The sequence below is a fragment of the Opisthocomus hoazin genome, chromosome 15 (assembly GCF_030867145.1).
Source record: "Opisthocomus hoazin isolate bOpiHoa1 chromosome 15, bOpiHoa1.hap1, whole genome shotgun sequence".
NCBI lineage: Eukaryota > Metazoa > Chordata > Aves > Opisthocomiformes > Opisthocomidae > Opisthocomus > Opisthocomus hoazin.
Genome location: NC_134428.1, coordinates 22,926,523 through 22,944,760, shown reverse-complemented (window position 1 = coordinate 22,944,760; position 18,238 = coordinate 22,926,523). Strand labels below are relative to the sequence as shown.

The following is an 18,238-nucleotide window of genomic DNA, read 5'->3' as shown; positions in this document are numbered from 1 at the left end:
AGCCGCCGGCGGAGGCGGCTTTGACATTTGCAGAGAATCCCCCCCTGTTCAGTCCTAATAATTAGTCAAGCACAGGCGGATTTTTGCAGCATGATACAAGCAGCCAGGCACAGGGAACGCGAGCACGGGGGCTGCTTTCCAGTAAAGAGGGGGCTTTTCCTTCCCGAAGGAGCGGGGAGAGGGGGTGGAGGCGAAAGCGTGCCCGGGACATGATCCCTCACCCTGCTGCCCTTCGGACAACGCACAGAGGCAGGACAGGACCCCAGGGCATCGCAGCCCCATCGACGCAACGCCCCGGAGCAAAGCCAAGCCCACGACCCAACGCTGACGCTCTCTGGCCTCGGGGCTGCTGGCGGCCGGCTGTTTGGTGTCCAGAACAGCAGGAAAGTGATAATATCCGACAGAGGAGAGATGGAAATAACCACCCCCCCACCGCTGGGTAGGGGTGTCACGGGCCGGGGCAGGAGGAGGCACTGGGAAAAGTCTGCGAGCTCCATTTTCTAACTGGGTGGTCCTCTGGGCATCCATGCCACGGTCTCAAGAAAAAAACAAAACAAAAGGAAAAAAGGAAAAAAAAAAAAAAAAAAAAGGAAAAAAAAGGCACCGGTAGCTGGAAAGACGTCCTCAAATTCCTCTATCTGTGCCAGTCCCCATGTCCCCAGAGAGCACATGCATGGAGAAAATTAAAAGAAACTGCTTTACACTCTGCTCTTCTTCCAATTCAGGCCGAGCGTAATTTTGAGGTTAATTCCCAGCCCGTTCCTGTCGTGGGGGACTTCAGCTCCCTTACGAACCGAAGGCACGTCCGCGCTGGCATGGCTCGGTCCAGGCCAGCCGGCGTGGAGAGCAAGGACCCCGCGGGGACACCCCCACAGCCCTGCAGAGTCCTCGGGCAGAGGGTCCCACCGGCTGGCTCGGCTTTGTCCCGGAGATGGAGAAGGGTCCTCGGGAACCGTCCATCCTCCCGCGGCAGGCTCTGGGAAGGCTGACCTCCACACGAGGCAGGCAGGAGGTTACCGGGAACTGCGCGGTGTCGGTGCAGGCACGCCTTGCCAGGAAAGAGGGAATTCCCACGAAAACGGAATTTCTCCCTTGCTGGGAAAGGGGCAGCGCAAGGGGAGGAGCAGCCGGGACAGAGCCATCGACAGCACCGTGTCCGCCGGGGACCACGGGCCAGACCCTGCGGCCACCCATGCCGGGGCTCGGCTTCGTCGGGGCAGACCCACAGCGACAGGATTCCCAAAGCGGGGAGGAGACGCAGCGACTGACCCAGTTTTTCCCATGCCATGCAGGCACCCCAAAAGGTCAAGTGCAGGCTGGGGGGGGTCAAGGACATGTCCCCTTCTGCCTGGGGGGGGTGGCCAAGGCTCCACGGGGCAGTGGGACCCCACGCAGCCACCCCAAGCCACACCGACCCCCGGCCGGCAGCACAGCCACGCACAAAAACAACTCGTGAACGCAGCGCTCCCGGGATTAGGGACTTAGCGGCCACGCAGCCCTTTGAAGTTGGAAGCGCTAAGTCCGATTATTATTAGAGAGCTCCAGCTCATTAATCCTGATGTTTGGGGCCGGATTCCCCCCTCCCAGCCCCCTTCCTAATTCAGTGCCCAAGTGCAATGCAAATCCACTACTATCACTAAATATTTGTGACTCTTTGCCAACGCGCACCGGTCCCTGCCCCGAGAGGCTCCGGAGCACCCTGGGAAGCAGCAGGGACGGCTCCCAGCACCCACGCAGGTATTTTTATATAATAAAAATCCAAAAAAAGACACGAGTGCGTAAGTGTGAAGTACCTTCACCTTTCCTGCAAGCCAAGTAGAAAGGTCAGATGACTCAAAAGGACTTTTCTAGCCTGACTCTAGGTAATCACCAACACGATCCCCGTCCACGGGGCGAGCGGGACATGCTGAGCGCAGGGCCCCCACGCTGCGCCCTGGGGTCCCCCCCACCCAAACCAAAAGGGAAAAAAACCCCCATCCAGCGCTGTTAAATGAACCGTTATTCCTGGGTGTGCTTCGGAAGGAGCACACCCCCACACCCAGCCAGGTTCCTCGCTGCGGTGCGGAGCCTCCTCCTCCTCCTCCAAGGGGCACAAATTCGGAGGGGGGGTGGACAGGGTGCTGGGCTGGCCACGGCCGGGGGCTCCTCGGCCCCGGGGGGCTGCACGGCGAGGCGGGAGGGCGTCCGCATGCATCCCACGCTACCAGAGCCACCATCTTATCTGGGAATCGGGATTACTTCACCCCAGCTGCAAAGGGAGAAGCCGAACAGGACCGCGCCGTTATCCCAACCGGAGCCCCCACGCGGGGTCCGGATCCGGCCACGGGGCCAACCCCATCCCCGCAGGATCCGGCCATGGTGGCAGCCCCCCAGGGCCACCCGCCACCCCAACAGGAACAAAGCCAACGAAAGGCTGCCCCAAAGACGGCTCCGAGTCCCCGGGGAGGGCGGCGAGGGCAGGCAGGCGCTACAGGGGACAGCGCGCGACACGTTGAACCCCCCAATAAAAATCACAACGCCTTGCACCCGGACGGCGGCGAAACCCCGGGCAGGGCAGCGGGACGGGGCCAGCCGGGAGCGGGGGGCTCTTTCCGAGCCCCCCTCCGGGACGGCTCCTTTGTCTGGGCACGGCCGCGACGCTCCCCGCTGCCCGCCCCTTCCCGCACACACCACGGCATTTTTTCCAGTTACATTTTTTCCATATTAGCCCTCAAGATTTCATTATGCCCCCCCCCCAGAGCCCCCAGCAATATGTCTGATCTCATTGCCATAATAGGATCGGGAGCCGGGACGTCAGCCCCGGCCCCCGAAAGGTGCGGAGGGAGGGAGGGTGGCCCAGCTCCAGCTCCCCAACACCACGGCCCCCCCATGCTCCCCAGGCCTATATCAGGCCTGGGAGGAAGAGGAGGAGGAGGAAGACCCAGCCCCGGTAGCCCCCTCCGGCCTGGAAGGGGCAGGGGTCCCCTTCCCGTGCCCCTAGGAAAGCGGGGGGCTGTAGGGTGGGGGGGCCGTGCCCGGCACCTCCAGGAGGGGACGGTTTGTTGGCAGCCGACTTTTTCCCAGGACTTTCAGGGTCTCCGGATGGAGCCTACAGGATCTCCCCCCCCCACCTGCGCACCCCAAGAGGGGCTGGGATCACCCCAAGTGCAGGCACCGGACCCCAAATGGCCTCCGAGAAGGGGAGGGGACCCACGGGAGGAGGCACTGGGGGGGGCCATGGCCTAAGGGACCAGTGGGCACCCGTGGGAATGCTTGGTGCCCCGTGGGACACCTGGGTACCTGTGGGGCCAGCAGACACCCCGTGGGACCCCCAGACGCTCCACAGGGCCAGAGAGCACCCTTGGGGTTCCCAAACTCTCCGGAGGATTCATGGAGACCTGTGGGTCCCTGTGCTACCCATGGGCTCCGCAGGCACCCCCTGGCACCCCGCAGCACCCATGGGGTCTGCAGGCACCCCACGGGACTCCTGGATACCTCACAGGTCTGGAGAGCACCCATGGGACTCCCGAACACTCCATGAGATTCATGGAGACCTGTGGGTCCCTGTGCTACCCATAGGCTCCATGTGGACCCCACGGGACCCCACAGCACCCACGGGGTCCACAGGCACCCCACACCACACACGGGGGTCAGCAAACACTCCACGGGGCCCCCGGACACCTCACAGGTCTGGAGAGCACCCACGGGGCTCCCAAACACTCCATGAGATTCATGGAGACCTGTGGGTGCTATCCACAGGGTCCGCAGGCACCCCATGGGACCCCGTGCTGTCCCTGACAGCCCACGCTACCCACGGGAGAAGGAGACACCCACAGCACCCTCTGCTATGAATGTGACCAGCAGGCACCCACGGGACCTTGTGCTATCCGTGGGAACCCAGGACGTCCACAGGACCAGGAAGAACCCGTGGGACCCTAGACTATCCACGGGATCATGGGCTGTCCATGGGGCCACCCGTGGGACCCTAGACTATCCACGGGATCGTGGGCGGTCCATGGGACCCCAGGACATCCACAGGACCAGGAAGCACCCGTGGGACCCTAGACTATCCAGGTATTGTGGGCTATCCATGGGGCCACCCATGGGACCCCAGACTATCCATGGGATCGTAGGCTGTCCATGGGGCCACCCGTGGGACCTGAGACTATCCATGAGATCGTAGGCTGTCCATGGGACCCCAGGATGTCCACAGGGCCAGGAAGCACCCGTGGGACCCTAGACTATCCACGGGATCGTGGGCTATGCATAGGATCACCCATGGGACCCCAGACTACCCACGGGACCACCCCTGGGACCCTGTGCTACCCATGGGGCCACCAGGCACCCCACGAGGACCCAGTGCCGTAGGGTTGGGAGCGGATTTGAGGGGGGGGGAGGGTCGGGGGGGGGGGGTCGGGGTGAGCAGGTCCCACCTGGTTGAGGTCCTCGTCGTTGAGCAGGTGGGACTCGCGGGGCTTGAAACAGTTCTGGCACTTGCTCTTGTTGAAGATGTTGGCCTGGAACTTCCTGCAGGGGTTGTCCTTGGCGGCCATGGCGCGCCCCGCGCCCGCTCCGCGCCCCGCTCAGCGCCCCGCTCCGCGCCCGCCCGCCGCCGCCGCGCCCATCGCCGCCCCGCGGGCCGCGGCCTCCGCAGCGCGGCGGGGAGCGCCGGAAAACGACAAACCCACCCCCCCCCCCAAAAAAAGACCCCCTCGCACCCCCAAATCGATCAAAGCGGTGAAATTGAAAGCGGGGTCGGCGAGGCGGCCGCCTCCGCTGCGGCTCAGCGGGCGCGCATGGCCGGGCGGCGCGGAGGGGCCGCGCAACGGGGCCGCGCTGCCCCCGCCCTGCGGGGCTGGGCGGGGTGGGGCGGGGCCGTGCGGGGCCACCGGCTGCGGGGCGGTGCAGGGTGCCCGGTGCGGGGTGCCCGGTGCGGGGTGCCCGGTGCCGCGCCCGCCGCCTCCGACTGCGCTGCCCGCAAAGTTTCCAGCGCCGCGGAGCCAGGCGGAAAAAAAGGGGGCGGGGCGCGCAACGCAGACGGACGTCCCCGCCTGCCAATGGAGGCGGGCATCCGCCGCTAACAAAAGGGCTCGCTGGCCAATGGGATGCAAGGAGAGGGCAGGGCGCGGCGGGGCCGACTCGGCCCCCCCTCGGCTGTGGGGGGGGCGGGGCGCTGACAGCTGGGGGGCGGGGCACAGCCCCCGTGGGAGGAGCTGCGGGGGGGCCCCCGCACTCTGCCCTGGCCCCGCCGTGCACTGACCCCACCCCCCCGTGAACTGACACCCCCCCTTGCACTGACCCCCGCGTGAACTGACCCCCCCCAAACCGTGAACTGATCCCCCCGTGAACTGCCCCCCCCGTGAACTGCCCCCCCGAGTGCACTGACCCCCCCTTCACCATGCACTGACCCCCCCTCCTGTGAACTGACGCCCCCTCACCGTACACGGCCCCCCCACCCCTTGCACTGAACCCCCCCACGCATGGCCCCCCCCATGCACAGCCCCCCCCACATACAGCGCAGTGACCCCCACCACCACACAGCCCCGTGCACAGCCCAGGACCCTCCTGGCCACCCATCAGTGGGGATGCGTGGTGCAACGGGTGGGGTTTGCACCCCCACAGCCACCCCCCAGCAGAGGGGTGCCCCGGGGTGAACCCCCTCCCCCGCCCCTCCACTGCTCAGGTGGTTTCGGGTGCTGTGGCCCAGACCCGGGGTGCCAAACCCCCGCCGCAGAGCCTTTGCCCCCACTAACCCCGACCCCGTCCTCGGCCGCGGCCCTGACCCAGGTTTGGGTTGGCACATGGGGGGGTTCATCACCCGCTTGGACACCCAGATTCGGCGGGGGGCAAAGCCGCCTCGTGCCCCTCCTGTGCAGCTTGCGCTGCTGGGGACCCGCCGGGCTGAAGCGGGGAGCGGGGAGCCACCACCCCGGGGCCGGCAGCCAGCTCTGTTTGACCAGTGCGTTTTTATCTGGTGGAAACTGGGCAGCGCCGGTAGGTCCGTACGCCCGGCCGGGCGATAAGGACCCGGCGCATGGGCGCAGGCCTGGCCTCCTGGCTCTGCCCACGCTACCCACCCGTGGGCGCGCGCTGGCTCTGGTTTTACCCTCCCAGCCCATAATTTTGCCCACTAGCCAACGCAGGGACCCCAGCGGAGCATCGCCGGGGCAGGAGTGACGTGGAGCATCGCCGGGGCAGGAGTGACGTGGGAATGCCGGCTCCGGAGCCGGGGGACAGCACCAGCATGCCAATCGGCACCTCCAAAATGCGCCCCACGTCCGCCGCGCTCGGATGCTGCGGCGGCACGCGGTGCCTCCCGCTCACCCCAAAATCCCCCGCCAGCGTGGGCTGGGACCCTGCTATTAGGAACGGCCACGCTGACCTTCCCGGGACCAGGAAAAACCCGTCGGAGCAGAGGCGGCGGCCGTGGTCCCCTCGCGCCCGGCGCTGCCCCGCCGTTTGATGTGGGGCTTGGCCTCGCCATGCCGGCTCCGCCGCCGTCATCCTGGCGTAAATAAAGACCGGCACGATTGCCTGCTTGTTTGTTAATTTTTGCTTCATCAAAGGCTGCTTTAATCATCTCTCTCCCTCCCGCCGTTGCCACTCACGGCGCGCATGGTGCTGGTGTGCCATGGAGTAGGATGGGACCCTCACCCGGCCCTGCACCTTCTGCCTGCACAGCCCAAGCCCGTGCGATGCTCCCGGGAGGGACGAGCAGGCTGAGGGGCGGCCGCCAGCCCACCCCATCCCTGCTCGGGTGGATTTTCTTGCCGTCCCCTCGATACAAATGTTGTGAAAGCAGCAGGGCCCCTTGCCCAGGGAGGGAGGATTTTCCCCTCTGGGATTTACGGACCCTGACGCCCTCGCCATGGGTCCAGGGTTCATTCACCTGGCACGTGACTGCAGAGCTCCTGCTCTTCAGAGAAGGGTGGACGATTTTCCTGATCGACTCTTCTCCTGCCCTGATCTCCCTCTCCTCCCTCCCTCCACCCCCAATGCTGTCAGATTATTCCCCGCCTCATTCCCTGCCGAAGACCCGGCGTGCCCTGCATCCCACAGGTCCCGCAGACGCCCAGTGCTTTTTTCCCACCTACCAGCTCCCTGAGCACCTCTGCTTGCCGTCCCCATGGTCCCCAGCTCTTTGCCACCACCTCAGGGCTCCTCACGAGCACCCATGGCCACCATGAGGTCACCTGTGCACAGCACCCTCCCGTGCTCCCCGAGCGCGGCTGGGATGAGCAGGGGTGACAACACTTCTGAAAAGGGCGTTGGGTGGGGAGCAGGGGGAGGGGGATGGGGGTGACCCGTGCAAGTCACCCCGTTGATGTGCACAGAGATGGGACAGGGACCCCACGCGCTGGGGGGTCCCTCCAGAAGTGAAGGGGCTGCCCTTTCCCCAGCACCATGTCCCCCCAAAAAGGGGCACAGTGATGGCACGGAGCGTGGAGCTGGGGCCAGCACCGCAGGCTGTGCCCACCCCGAGACGCGGCCAAGCTGCCCCGTGGCTTAGGGCCGCGACCCGGTGCCAGCAGCACCTCGCGGGAAGCAGCTGGTGCTGGGGCTGGCTCCAGCCTCTCCAGAAATCCAGCGGAACGGGACGGGCCTCTCTGTAAACCCGTCACGCCGCATTCAGCCACGCCGGAGCCGCAGCCGGCATCCACGCACCACCGGCCGCCCGTGTGCCACGCTCGACGCGTGCAGCCAGCCGTCGGGGCTGCCGAAAACCCGCTGCCGAGCGTGCCCCAGGCCCTGGCACAACCCTGGCACAGAGGTCCCCACGCATGCCGCAGAGGTGGGGGTCCCACTCCGCTGTCCCCCATCGCCCCTGCCATGGGGACACCCGGTTGGGGCAGCCGTGCGTAGCAGGTCCCTGCAGCCCAGAGCCAGTCTGGAGCAGTTTTTCTCAAACGAGGGCAATTAAAGTAATGGGAAAATGGAAAGTATTCGTCAGAGAGCTGCAGTGGCAGAGGGGGAAGGCGCTGTGATGAGTCAGCGATCCAAACCGAAGCCCCAGCGCCAGGTAAACAAGCTGCAAACCAGGAGATGTTAGTCACGGGCTCCGGCTGCGCCGGCCCCAGCCTGGCAAGGGCATCGGCAAAGCCATCCTGCTCCGGGAAAGGGTTCGGCTCCACCAAACCCCGCCATCGAGAGGAGAGCAGCACCTGCTCCCTGCCATGGCACACGCATCCACGAGGATGTCACCAGGGTGGGGATGCGGGACGTGTGGCTGTGCCCCACGAGGATGTCACCAGAGTGGGGATGCGGGACGTGTGGCTGTGCCCCGCAAGGATGTCACCAGGATGGGGACATGGGACGTGTGGCCGTGCCCTACGAGGATGTCACCAGGATGGGGACGCGGGACATGTGGCCGTGCCCCACAAGGATGTCACCAGGATGGGGACATGGGATGTGTGGCCGTGCACCGCGAGGATGTCACCAGGGTGGGGACGTGGGACGTGTGGCCGTGCCCCGTTTTGCGGGCGAAGCTGCGATGTGGCACCTTACCCCGCAGGGCCGGGTGCTGCCACGGCAGGAGCGGGACGGCCGGGTGCTCCTCCCAGGTGGCCGTCGCTCCCCACGGGACCTTGGGCAAGTCATTTAATCTCTCCGCGCCGCCACCTCGCCGTCATTACGATGGAGCCAGACGGATGGATGCCCAGGGGAGAGGGCAGGATTCGTGGTTTGAAGCCGGCAAGCCCTGGGATCCCCACTGGATCCAGGCTGGGACCGTGCGGCGCCAGCCAGGGCTCCCCTCCTCCCGCCCTGCACCCAGTGGAGCCCCAGCCGTGGGGGCTGGATGCGGCCCCTCGAGCCTGCCAGGCTGGCTCTGTGGGGGTCCAGAGCCCCCAGCCCAGCCCTGCCTGGGGAACATCTGGCAGGGGAGCCACTGGCCAGGGGAGGCTTGGATGCCCCTCAAGCCACCCTGTGCCTAATAGAGGTGAAAACCAGAGGTCAGAAATCTGTACAGGGGTGAAAAACACCCTCACAGATGAAGGGAAAGTCACCCAGGCTGCCCCTGGTACTGTCTCTGTGCCCTGCCCTACCTGTGCCTAATTTTGCTACTGGAAAAAATAAAAGGACCCCAGTTATCCACTGGAGGACATCCACAGCGCTCGACTGCAGGTGATGCAGCCCAGAGAGGAGGATGAGGCTTCCACGGGGCTGGAAAAGACCACGAGGATGGTCCAGCGCAGCCTTCTGCTTCGCTGCATCCACACACACGCAGGCTTGAGCTTGTCCCAGAAGCTGCATTAAATCATGTCCCACCAAGCAGAGATTTCCTCTTGTCCAGAGATGCCAAAAGCTTGAAAGTTCATACCCTTCTCCTAGCATTGGGCCAGTGGTTAATTACGCTCCTGGTCGGGTTATTGGTGACCGGGTCTCATGGTTGCTTCCCACCACTGGACCTTGCTGGGCTCTAGCAGGGAAAATCCGGCTCTTTTGTTCCCACACCTGTCCCCCCCCACCACCTTTTGGCTGGGCCCGGGCAGAGCGGATCCCCCCGCGAGGGGAGCGGCTGCCTGCCCTGCCAACCCTCCTCTCGCTGCAAGCCTCAGCATCCCCGCTGAAAATGTTCTCCCGTGTAAGATGGGGTCCCTCCAGCTTCCTCCATCGCTAACCCCCTCGGCCACCGCCCCTGAGCCGCCGGCCGCCGCCGTCGCATGTCTGCTCTGCTGACTCCGTATAATGCAAGTTTTACAAATGAAAATGTCACATGGCCGTAAATTAAATACTTTGGAGAAACCCATTATAACGCAGCAACACAATTAACTTTATCAGCCAGCCCACAGTCATGCCAAAAACCAGAGCCGACTCACTTGACAGGAGCTGCCATCCATGAAACCAAGCTAACGACCTTAATTATATTTTTAGCTTCTAATTTTTGGCTGACAGTATCCCCAATTACCCAGCCCATAATTCGCCCAGGGACTGCGATCAGCCTACCTGGTCTGTAATTCCCAGGGTCAGCCCTTTTATTCCTTTTAAACATTAGACTCCCACTGGCCGCCCTCCAGCCCTCTGGAATTTCCCCAGGGTTTTGAGTGTTAAAAATTAACAACAGAGCTCCTCGGCAGCCTGTGAGTGCGTTCCCGCGAGGGTCCCGCCAGAAACACCCCTTGTCCCAAGAAAATCCAGCGACGTCGGCGATGGGGATGAGGAGGTGTAACTGCCAGGTCGAAAACGCCGCGTTCTCTGATCGGCTGCTCCGGCCAAAGATTGTTCTTTCACTCCTCTTCCTCCCTGCCACCCACGCTTCACACCTCAGCACACAGCCCCGGCCCGGAAGCCTCCTTCCCCTGCCCCTTCGCGACGCGTTTGTAGGGTTTTACCGTCGCTCCCGTGCCAGCCCTCAGCCAAGCCGGGCCTTTTCCTGCCCGGCCACCCTCACCCTCCCGGGTCTGGGGAGACAACCCCCTGCACCAGTACAGGCTTGGGGCGGGCCTGCTGCGGAGCAGCTGTGCGGAGAGGGACCTGGGTGTGCTGGTGGACGACAGATTGACCATGAGCCAGCAGCGTGCCCTGGCTTGCCAAGAAGGCCAATGGGATCCTGGGGTGCATTCAGAGGAGTGTGGCCAGCAGGACGACAGAGGTTCTCCTCCCCCTCTGCTCTGCCCTGGTGAGGACTCATCTGGAGTACTGTGTCCAGTTCTGGGCTCTCCAGTTCAAGAAAGATGAGGAGCTACTGGAGAGAGCCCAGCGGAGGGCTACGAGGATGAGGAGGGGACTGGAGCATCTCTCCTACGAGGAGAGGCTGAGGGGGCTGGGCTTGTTCAGCCTGGAGAAGAGAGAGCTGAGAGGGGACCTTAGAAATATCTGCAGGGTGGGTGTCAGGAGGATGAGGCCAGACTCTGTTCAGTGGCGCCCAGCAACAGGACAAGGGGCAACGGGCACAAACTGAAGCAGAGGAAGCTCCAGCTGAACATGAGGAAGAACTTCTTCCCTCTGAGGGTGACGGAGCCCTGGCCCAGGCTGCCCAGGGAGGCTGTGGAGTCTCCTTCTCTGGAGATATTCCAGCCCCGCCTGGACGCGGTGCTGTGCAGCCTGCTGTGGGTGACCCTGCTTGGGCAGGGGGTTGGGCTGGGTGACCCACAGAGGGCCCTGCCAACCCTGAACATTCTGTGATTCTGTGATTCTCTTTTCAGGAATGCTTCCCACTCCCAATCTGCGCTGGGTTTCAGCAGCATGACGATGGACACCGACACCTCCAGACCCTGGCTCGCCCCTGGGCTGTCCCGCAGCCCCCTGACGCAGCCGCTGTGACCCCCCACGACACGGGGACCGCAGCGGTGGCTGGACACGGGTGGGTGCTGCGCACTCTGGGGACGATGCCGTGCTGCAGTGCGGAATGCGACCATGGTGCGAGGGCGGGGATGGAGCAGCGAGGGGTGCCTGGGGGTATCCGACCCCCCCCTCCCACGGGGGGCTGCCTCAAGCGGAGGCGCCGGGGCCCGGCTGCCCCCCGGGAGCATCCCCTGTGGCCCTGAGACCCCGGCCCGGCCAGGCTGGGGGTGACGGGTCGGAAAGGCTGCGAAGGCAGCCGGAGCACCCAGCGGGGAGCCGGGCTGGGCTGGCCGAGGGTGCCATCTCCTGGGGAGGGACCCCAACAGCCGGCAGAGCTGGGACGCGGGACGGGCACCCCGTAGGGGGGTGCGGGAGCGGGGAGCTGCACCCGCACCCCGGGACCCCCGGGCTGAGCCCTGCCGCCCTGGGCTCCCGGCTGGGCTGCGGGGCTGCGGGCAGGGCGGGCAGGGGGGTACCGGGATGCTCAACCCGCGACTGCAAGCATGGCACGGTGGGTTCTTCACGAACTGGACGGCTGTGGATCCGCAGCCGTGCGTGGGTGCTGGTCCTGAGCCACGGACCCGGCCTGCACCCGCAAACCGGGCAGCAGAGGTCCCGTTTGGTGGTCCCGTTCTCCCCTCACACCCAGCCACGCCGTGGCTTTGGTCACGCAGCAGCTCTGCGCTTTGCCACAAGGAATCGGTTGGTGGCGGGACACAAGAATCCCAGCATGGCAGGGGTTGGCAGGGACCTCTGTGGGTCACCCAGACCAACCCCCTGCCCAAGCAGGGTCACCCAGAGCAGGCTGCACAGCACCGCGTCCAGGCGGGTCTGGAATATCTCCAGAGAAGCAGACTCCACAGCCTCCCTGGGCAGCCTGGGCCAGGGCTCCGTCACCCTCAGAGGGAAGAAGTTCTTCCTCGTGTTCAGCTGGAGCTTCCTCTGCTTCAGTTTGTGCCCGTTGCCCCTTGTCCTGTCGCTGGGCACCACTGGAAAGAGTCTGGCCCCGTCCTCCTGACACCCACCCTGCAGATATTTGTAAGCACAGGGACAGCCAGGCAGCAGGCGGGGGACGCGCACATCCCAACCCCGGCGCATTCGAGAGCGCGCGTCTGCGGGGAATGAAGGCGAAAGAAATGAGTCCACAGCAGCCGCGCTCAGAGCCATCTGTGCTCAGCCTGGCCTCAGGGTTATTGGTTTCGACCCAAAATGACTCGTCTTCCCCTTCCCCCCGACGTGGCCCCTTTTTCTGAGGTCCCAAAGGGAGCACGTGTGCGAGCAAACGCCTTGGCCAAGGCCCAGCCCTGCCCGAGCACTGCGAAAGTCAGACGGGCTGAGGAGGGACTGGGAGGAAAATATACCAGCAGAACTGCTCAAAGGGAAGGTGAGGCGTCCTCCAAAAATTTCCAGAGTCAAACATCATCCGCCTGTTACCTGCAGCTCTCCTTGTAGCAATGCCACTGAGACAAAAGCCCAGGAAAAAAAAAAAGATTGTATTGTCGGGACAAAACCAGGCTTTGTCACCCCAAACGGCCCGTGGCACCTCTGGAGTCATACGCAGATGGGTGCTGAGGGATGCAAAGCGATGCAGGAGGATGCAGAAGCAGTGCTGTGGGCTGTAAAGCCGTGCAGAGGGATGCACCACGCCGGGAGGCCGCCCGCCCGCTCGATGCTGTCCCACCAGCAGCACACAGCAAAGGCAGGGTTTGACCCAGGAACCAAGAACAGGGCGCTGGCGGCTGCTGCCGGGTCCCTGCCGGTGTCCCAGAGCCCAGGGACGACCCCAGGCAGGGCAGGCCAGCAGCCACCGCCTTGGCTGCAAGATGGCAGCTCACGGGGGACCATGTCTGGAGGTTCTCGAGAGCCATGCACCATCCTTGGAGGCTGTTGGTGACGGAGCCCTGGCCCAGGCTGCCCAGGGAGGCTGTGGAGTCTCCTTCTCTGGAGATATTCCAGACCCGCCTGGACGCGGTGCTGTGCAGCCTGCTCTGGGTGACCCTGCTTGGGCAGGGGTTGGGCTGGGTGACCCACAGAGGGCCCTTCCCACCCCGAACATTCTGTGATTCTGTGGGTGATGCCACTCGGGGTGCAGATGATCAAGGTTGCTGGGGCACACGGCTGAGGAGATGGGGCTCCCGTCGCAGCACGCACCCGGAATTTTAAAGCCGAAATCACACAGCCTGACCTCTGCTCAGCGAGGAGGGACAATCCGCCCCCAAAGTGCTTCTCACTTCCCTCTCGAGGGCACGGCAGGGTGGAAACTGCAAGTCTCCCGCTGCTATTTACAGAGGCAGGTTTCCCCCTGCAAAACCCCGAGAGCCGGCGGGCAGGGCTGGGGCCAGCGCCCCAGGGCCGTGCGCTGCCGAAATCGTGATTTCCGTGGCTGTCGGCTTTATCTCTGCCGGCGAACGGGCAGCGGGCTCTGCCATCTGCCCGGGGCGCAGCGCTAGTGGGATGAGGCTGCGCCCAGATGGCCACCAGCTACGTGCAGCCAAAGGTGCATTTTCCCCTCAAGTCCTTGCACCTTCCCCTCCCAGCCATGTCTCTGCCTTCCCGCTCCCTCCCAGAACCCTCCGCAGGTCTTCCTGGTGGGACACTCCAGCCCAGCAATGATCCCCTCCTCGGCACCGGGTGCACGCGCAGACCCACGCCATGCAGCACGGCACTGGAGCTGCCGTGTCCCCGTGGCCACGGTGTGCCTTGCTCCAAGCCCCGTGGTCCATCGGATGGGGACGATGCTGCTTCCCTCCCTCCCGCAGGGCCACATCCAGCTCCTGTAGTGCCGAGCAGCCGCGAGGTGCTGGGTTTCTCTGGTTTGGGCTTTGCACCCTGTGAGCAGGTTCAGCCTCCGACGTCCCCGCAACGGACACAGAGCGTTGCACCCTGCAAGCGGCCTTTTGGCCTCGCCGAGCGGCAGATCACCGCGGTAAGCACAGGACAGGAGTTTTTGAACCAAACGGAAAAAACCTTGACGCGGCCCCGCTGATGTTTATAGAAAGTAACAGGTATTGCTTCTTCCTTCCCCCTTCAGCTGCTTCTGCAGAAAGGTTTCGCCAGGCTGAGCTGAGTCACTGTCCTGCCACGCTCCCAGCACCCCTCGCCCCTGCCCGGCAGCACAGCCCTGCCCGGCACCGCTGTGGGAAACGGGGAGAAACCTGCAGAAACCAATGCACTGCCACTGGAGCAGGGGGAAACCAGTAACCGCACGGTCCGGCTTTGCATTTTCTAGAGATTCCCTGCGGAGCATCACGTCACCGGCCAGATCTACCCGGGGTATTTTGCTGGCCGGAGGGACCAGGGCAGCCATGGGTGGTGATCACAGCCCGGTCCCTCCTGCGCCGGCTGCGGGAGGGCAGACGCTCTCAGCACCACGGCACGGTCTGAGTCCTGCGGATGCTGCCCGGCTGCCCCTCCATGGCTTTGCTGATCAAGCCCATTCCTCTCTCAGGGTGAGGTGAGATCTAAAAATAAATTCACAGCTATACTCTTGGAGGCTGCCAGCAGCGCAGAGATAGCTCTTTCCCTCTGTGAAAACCGAGCCGTGTCATTAATGCTTCATGCACTCCAGTGCCAGCGGTGCCAGGCCTGGAGCCCATCAGGACCTCCGTTGCCCGCGCAGGGCAGCACAGGACGGCGCAGCCCTCCCGCAACCCTCCTGCCCCCCAGACGCGTCTGCATTAGAGAAAAGCAGTGTCTGAAGCATCTTGGGGTCCACGAGATGCTCTACGTGCTGTGAGCAGAAGACAGTGGCGTGGGCTGACCACCCTGCGGACAGGGAAAGGACGGGTGCGCAGAGCGATGCTCGGTCCCAGCCAGAGGCAGGATAAGGTTGGCCGGTCCTCGGCGCTGTGCGGTGTCAGTGGGACGCTACCCACGGGGCTCTGCGTCCATGACAGAGCCCCAGTGAGGGGCACTTGCTCCTCTCCCAGGCACGCACCGTCCTCTCATCCTACTAGGGCTACAAGGATGGTGAGGGGACTGGAGCATCTCTCCTGCGAGGAGAGGCTGAGGGAGCTGGGCTTGTTCAGCCTGGAGAAGAGAAGGCTGAGAGGGGACCTAATATATGCCTACAAATACCTGAAGGGTGGGTGTCAGGAGGATGGGGCCAAGCTCTTTTCAGTAGTGCCCAGCGACAGGACAAGGGGAAATGGGCACAAATTGAAGCAGAGGAAGTTCCAGCTGACCATGAGGAAGAACTTCTTCCCTCTGAGGGTGACGGAGCCCTGGCCCAGGCTGCCCAGGGAGGCTGTGGAGTCTCCTTCTCTGGAGATATTCAAGACCCGCCTGGACGCGGTCCTCTACAGCCTACTGTGGGTGACCCTGCTTCGGCAGGAGGGTTGGACTAGATGACCCACAGAGGTCCCTTCCAACCCCAAACATTCTGTGATTCTGTGATTCTGTGACTCTCCTCCTGCAGCCCCATGTAGTAGGGAGGGCTGGGGCACGGCCCCTTGCTCACACATAGCTGCTCCTTCTTGGCAAAGCCCGGGAAAGCAATAACCCACACGGTCACCCGCCGGCTCTGACTTAGTGTAACTGCCTCCTCTACAGAGCGAAACATCCTTCTCCGCAGAAGGAAGCATCCCACCACAGCCAGGAAATGCAAGTGCTGCGGAGCCCCCACCCCTGCAAGCCCCTCTGCAACGTGGCCGCCTGGCGCAGGACCCCCCTCCCCGTGCCCGGAGCCCCGGGATGCCCGGCGAGCCAATGCAAGGCGCGCTGCGCGTGGTCAATTTGCATTGGAGGGATAAGGGGAAACCCCAGGAAACGCATGGCCCAGGCATTAATCAAATCTATCTCTAATAATAAACCTCCGGAGCAATGTGCGGGCTCGGGGCTGGAGCTCGCAGTGCCATGGCCGGAGTCGAGGGTGAATAGACGCTGCGGGAGAGTCAAACGTGAGTTTCCCCACGGAGGGGTCGCATGGGGAGGTGGGAGCGAAGGGCTTGCCCGTGCCAGGGCTTAGGGCCACGGCGACGTTTCCAGAGTGCTGGCGGGGAGGGAAGGGTCCCCCTGGGCTCTCACTGGAGGAGCAGAGCTGCCGCAAGGAGCTTCCACCCTGCTGAAGACGGTCAGTGCCATGGGGCTGGGCATAAAATGCTTAATGCTTTGGGTGAGGGGTCCGCAGCAGGGTTTGGGGTGCTGGTCCCTGGTGGGTGCAGAGGCAGAGGGGGAGACGCACCTGGTTCTGCTGGAAAATGCGCGGGTGCAAAGCCCGGCTGCACCATGCCGGGAGCACCACGCTTACCGTCAGGCTCGCTGGGGAGGGGGGCTCAGCCGTCGGCAGGATTTTTCCTAGACGGGGCCAAACGCCCGGCTTGGACCTGTCCTCGCAGCAGAGCGGCAGCGGGGAAGGAGCTGCCCAGCCTGCAGCCCCCAGCTGAGACGCAGCCCCAGATCTCCATTTCCCATGCAGTTATCTCATGTGAAACCCCACCACTCGCCGCTCTCCCCTGGGCTCACCGCCAGCCGTGGGGGTCTTCTCTTTCCTATCTTTGGGTACGAAATATCTTCAAAAAGCGTCTGAGGAAAGCACCAGCCTGAGCCTTGCTCTGCCCTGGGGAATGACTTCAGTCTGCTTGATAGAAAGTAATTATTTAATTTTATGGCAAGGAGAATTGAACAACCGGGACTGTGCTGCCAACATGCCTGTGCAGAGTGGATTTACCCCCGAGAACAGGTGGGTTTTACGGTGCTGCCCCAGCTGGGAGCCAGTTCACAGCAGGCATCAGAGGGAGCCCATCCCCAGCCCCGCTGCGGGGAAGGGGCTGTGCAGGCAACTGCAGGACAGAGGGACGTGCAGAGTGCCCGACTGCTGCGCACTCTCAGGGACTAGAGAGAGAGCAGGAGGAGAGATCCCCACCAGAGTACCAGGGCTTTTCTATATAAAAATCAAAATTTAGCTCTGCAACGCCCGCGGCGCAGAGGCTCCGGCCAAGGCAACGCGCAACCTTTGGGCACGCGGAGCCCAGCGCCGCGCTGCGGCATCGGTGAGCTTTGAACCTTTCGGGCCCTGTCAGCACCCTCAGGAAACAGCTGCGGCTCCGCAGAGGGATGCGGTCGCCCGCCAGCCCTCCCGGTCAGCAAACGGCACATCTCCACGGCGGCCGCCCTTGTGCTGGGGTAGCAGTTGCTCGGTCCTGCAGCTGCAGTGCCTGCGGTCGCTCGGTCGTGCTTGCCGCAGACCCCACGTGTGGCACGGCACGGCACGGCACGGCACGCCGGCAGGTACTGCTGGGCAGTGGGGGATCAGCAGGGGCACAGCCAGGGATGGACACCACCACTCACGTTGCCTCCAAGGCCAAACCCTGCCCATGCAGGCACAGGGCGCAGTGCGGCAGAGGAGGATGGGACGAACAAGAGCACGTCCACCTCCGCGTGCCCCAGCTGGGGCCGGTTAAACCAGTGCTGAATGCTCTCCTGGGGAGATGTCCCTCTGTCTGCTGCTTCGGAGAGTTTTACACATCAAAACCGGGTTTCGTTATGATGCCAGAACACCGAAGGGAGATGTCAGAAATCACGCGCGGGATGGCACGCACCGGCCCGACGTCACAGAGGAAATCAGAACTGTCCAGAATTAAAAATTGTTTCAGAAGACGTTGCCAGTGGTCACACTGGCTGCATTTCTGTTATTTTTAGAAAGGCATACAAAGGCAGGAGCGGTTCCCACTGCTCTTGCTCCCGCAGGCAGGTTTGTGCATCCCCAGAGCTCAGGGCGCAGCACGGGGCCACCCACGAGCCCAGGTGGTCTCCCTGCACCTCCCCAGGGACCAGCACAGGACGTGCTCATGCAGGGCCATAATTTGAAGAGCTTGCTAAGCCTGACGCAGGTTTTGCTGTCTGCTTTTGCCCAAGCCTTGGGCCAGGGAGGGCTGGGGCACAGCCGGGCATCGCCCTGCGAGTGGTCCCAGCCCTCACAAAGGGACGAGGGGGCTGCAAGGCCGCCCCGTACCTACTCACCTCCCATTCTGCAGCC

The 18,238-nt window shown here is 63.7% G+C and overlaps 1 protein-coding gene across 9 annotated transcripts in view; it reads right to left on the bottom strand.

The window, feature by feature from the left end:
- The window catches only part of MPRIP (myosin phosphatase Rho interacting protein), an 82,950-nt gene extending 78,372 nt beyond the window's left edge, over nt 1-4,578 (bottom strand). For all 9 annotated transcript variants that reach the window (XM_075436672.1, XM_075436670.1, XM_075436673.1 and 6 more), the window contains exon 1: nt 4,413-4,578. In XM_075436672.1, coding sequence (XP_075292787.1) covers nt 4,413-4,532 — 120 coding nt within the window. In that variant the 5' untranslated portion in view covers nt 4,533-4,578. The remainder of the gene's footprint in view (nt 1-4,412) is intronic.
- Between the last annotated feature and the right edge of the window lie 13,660 nt (nt 4,579-18,238).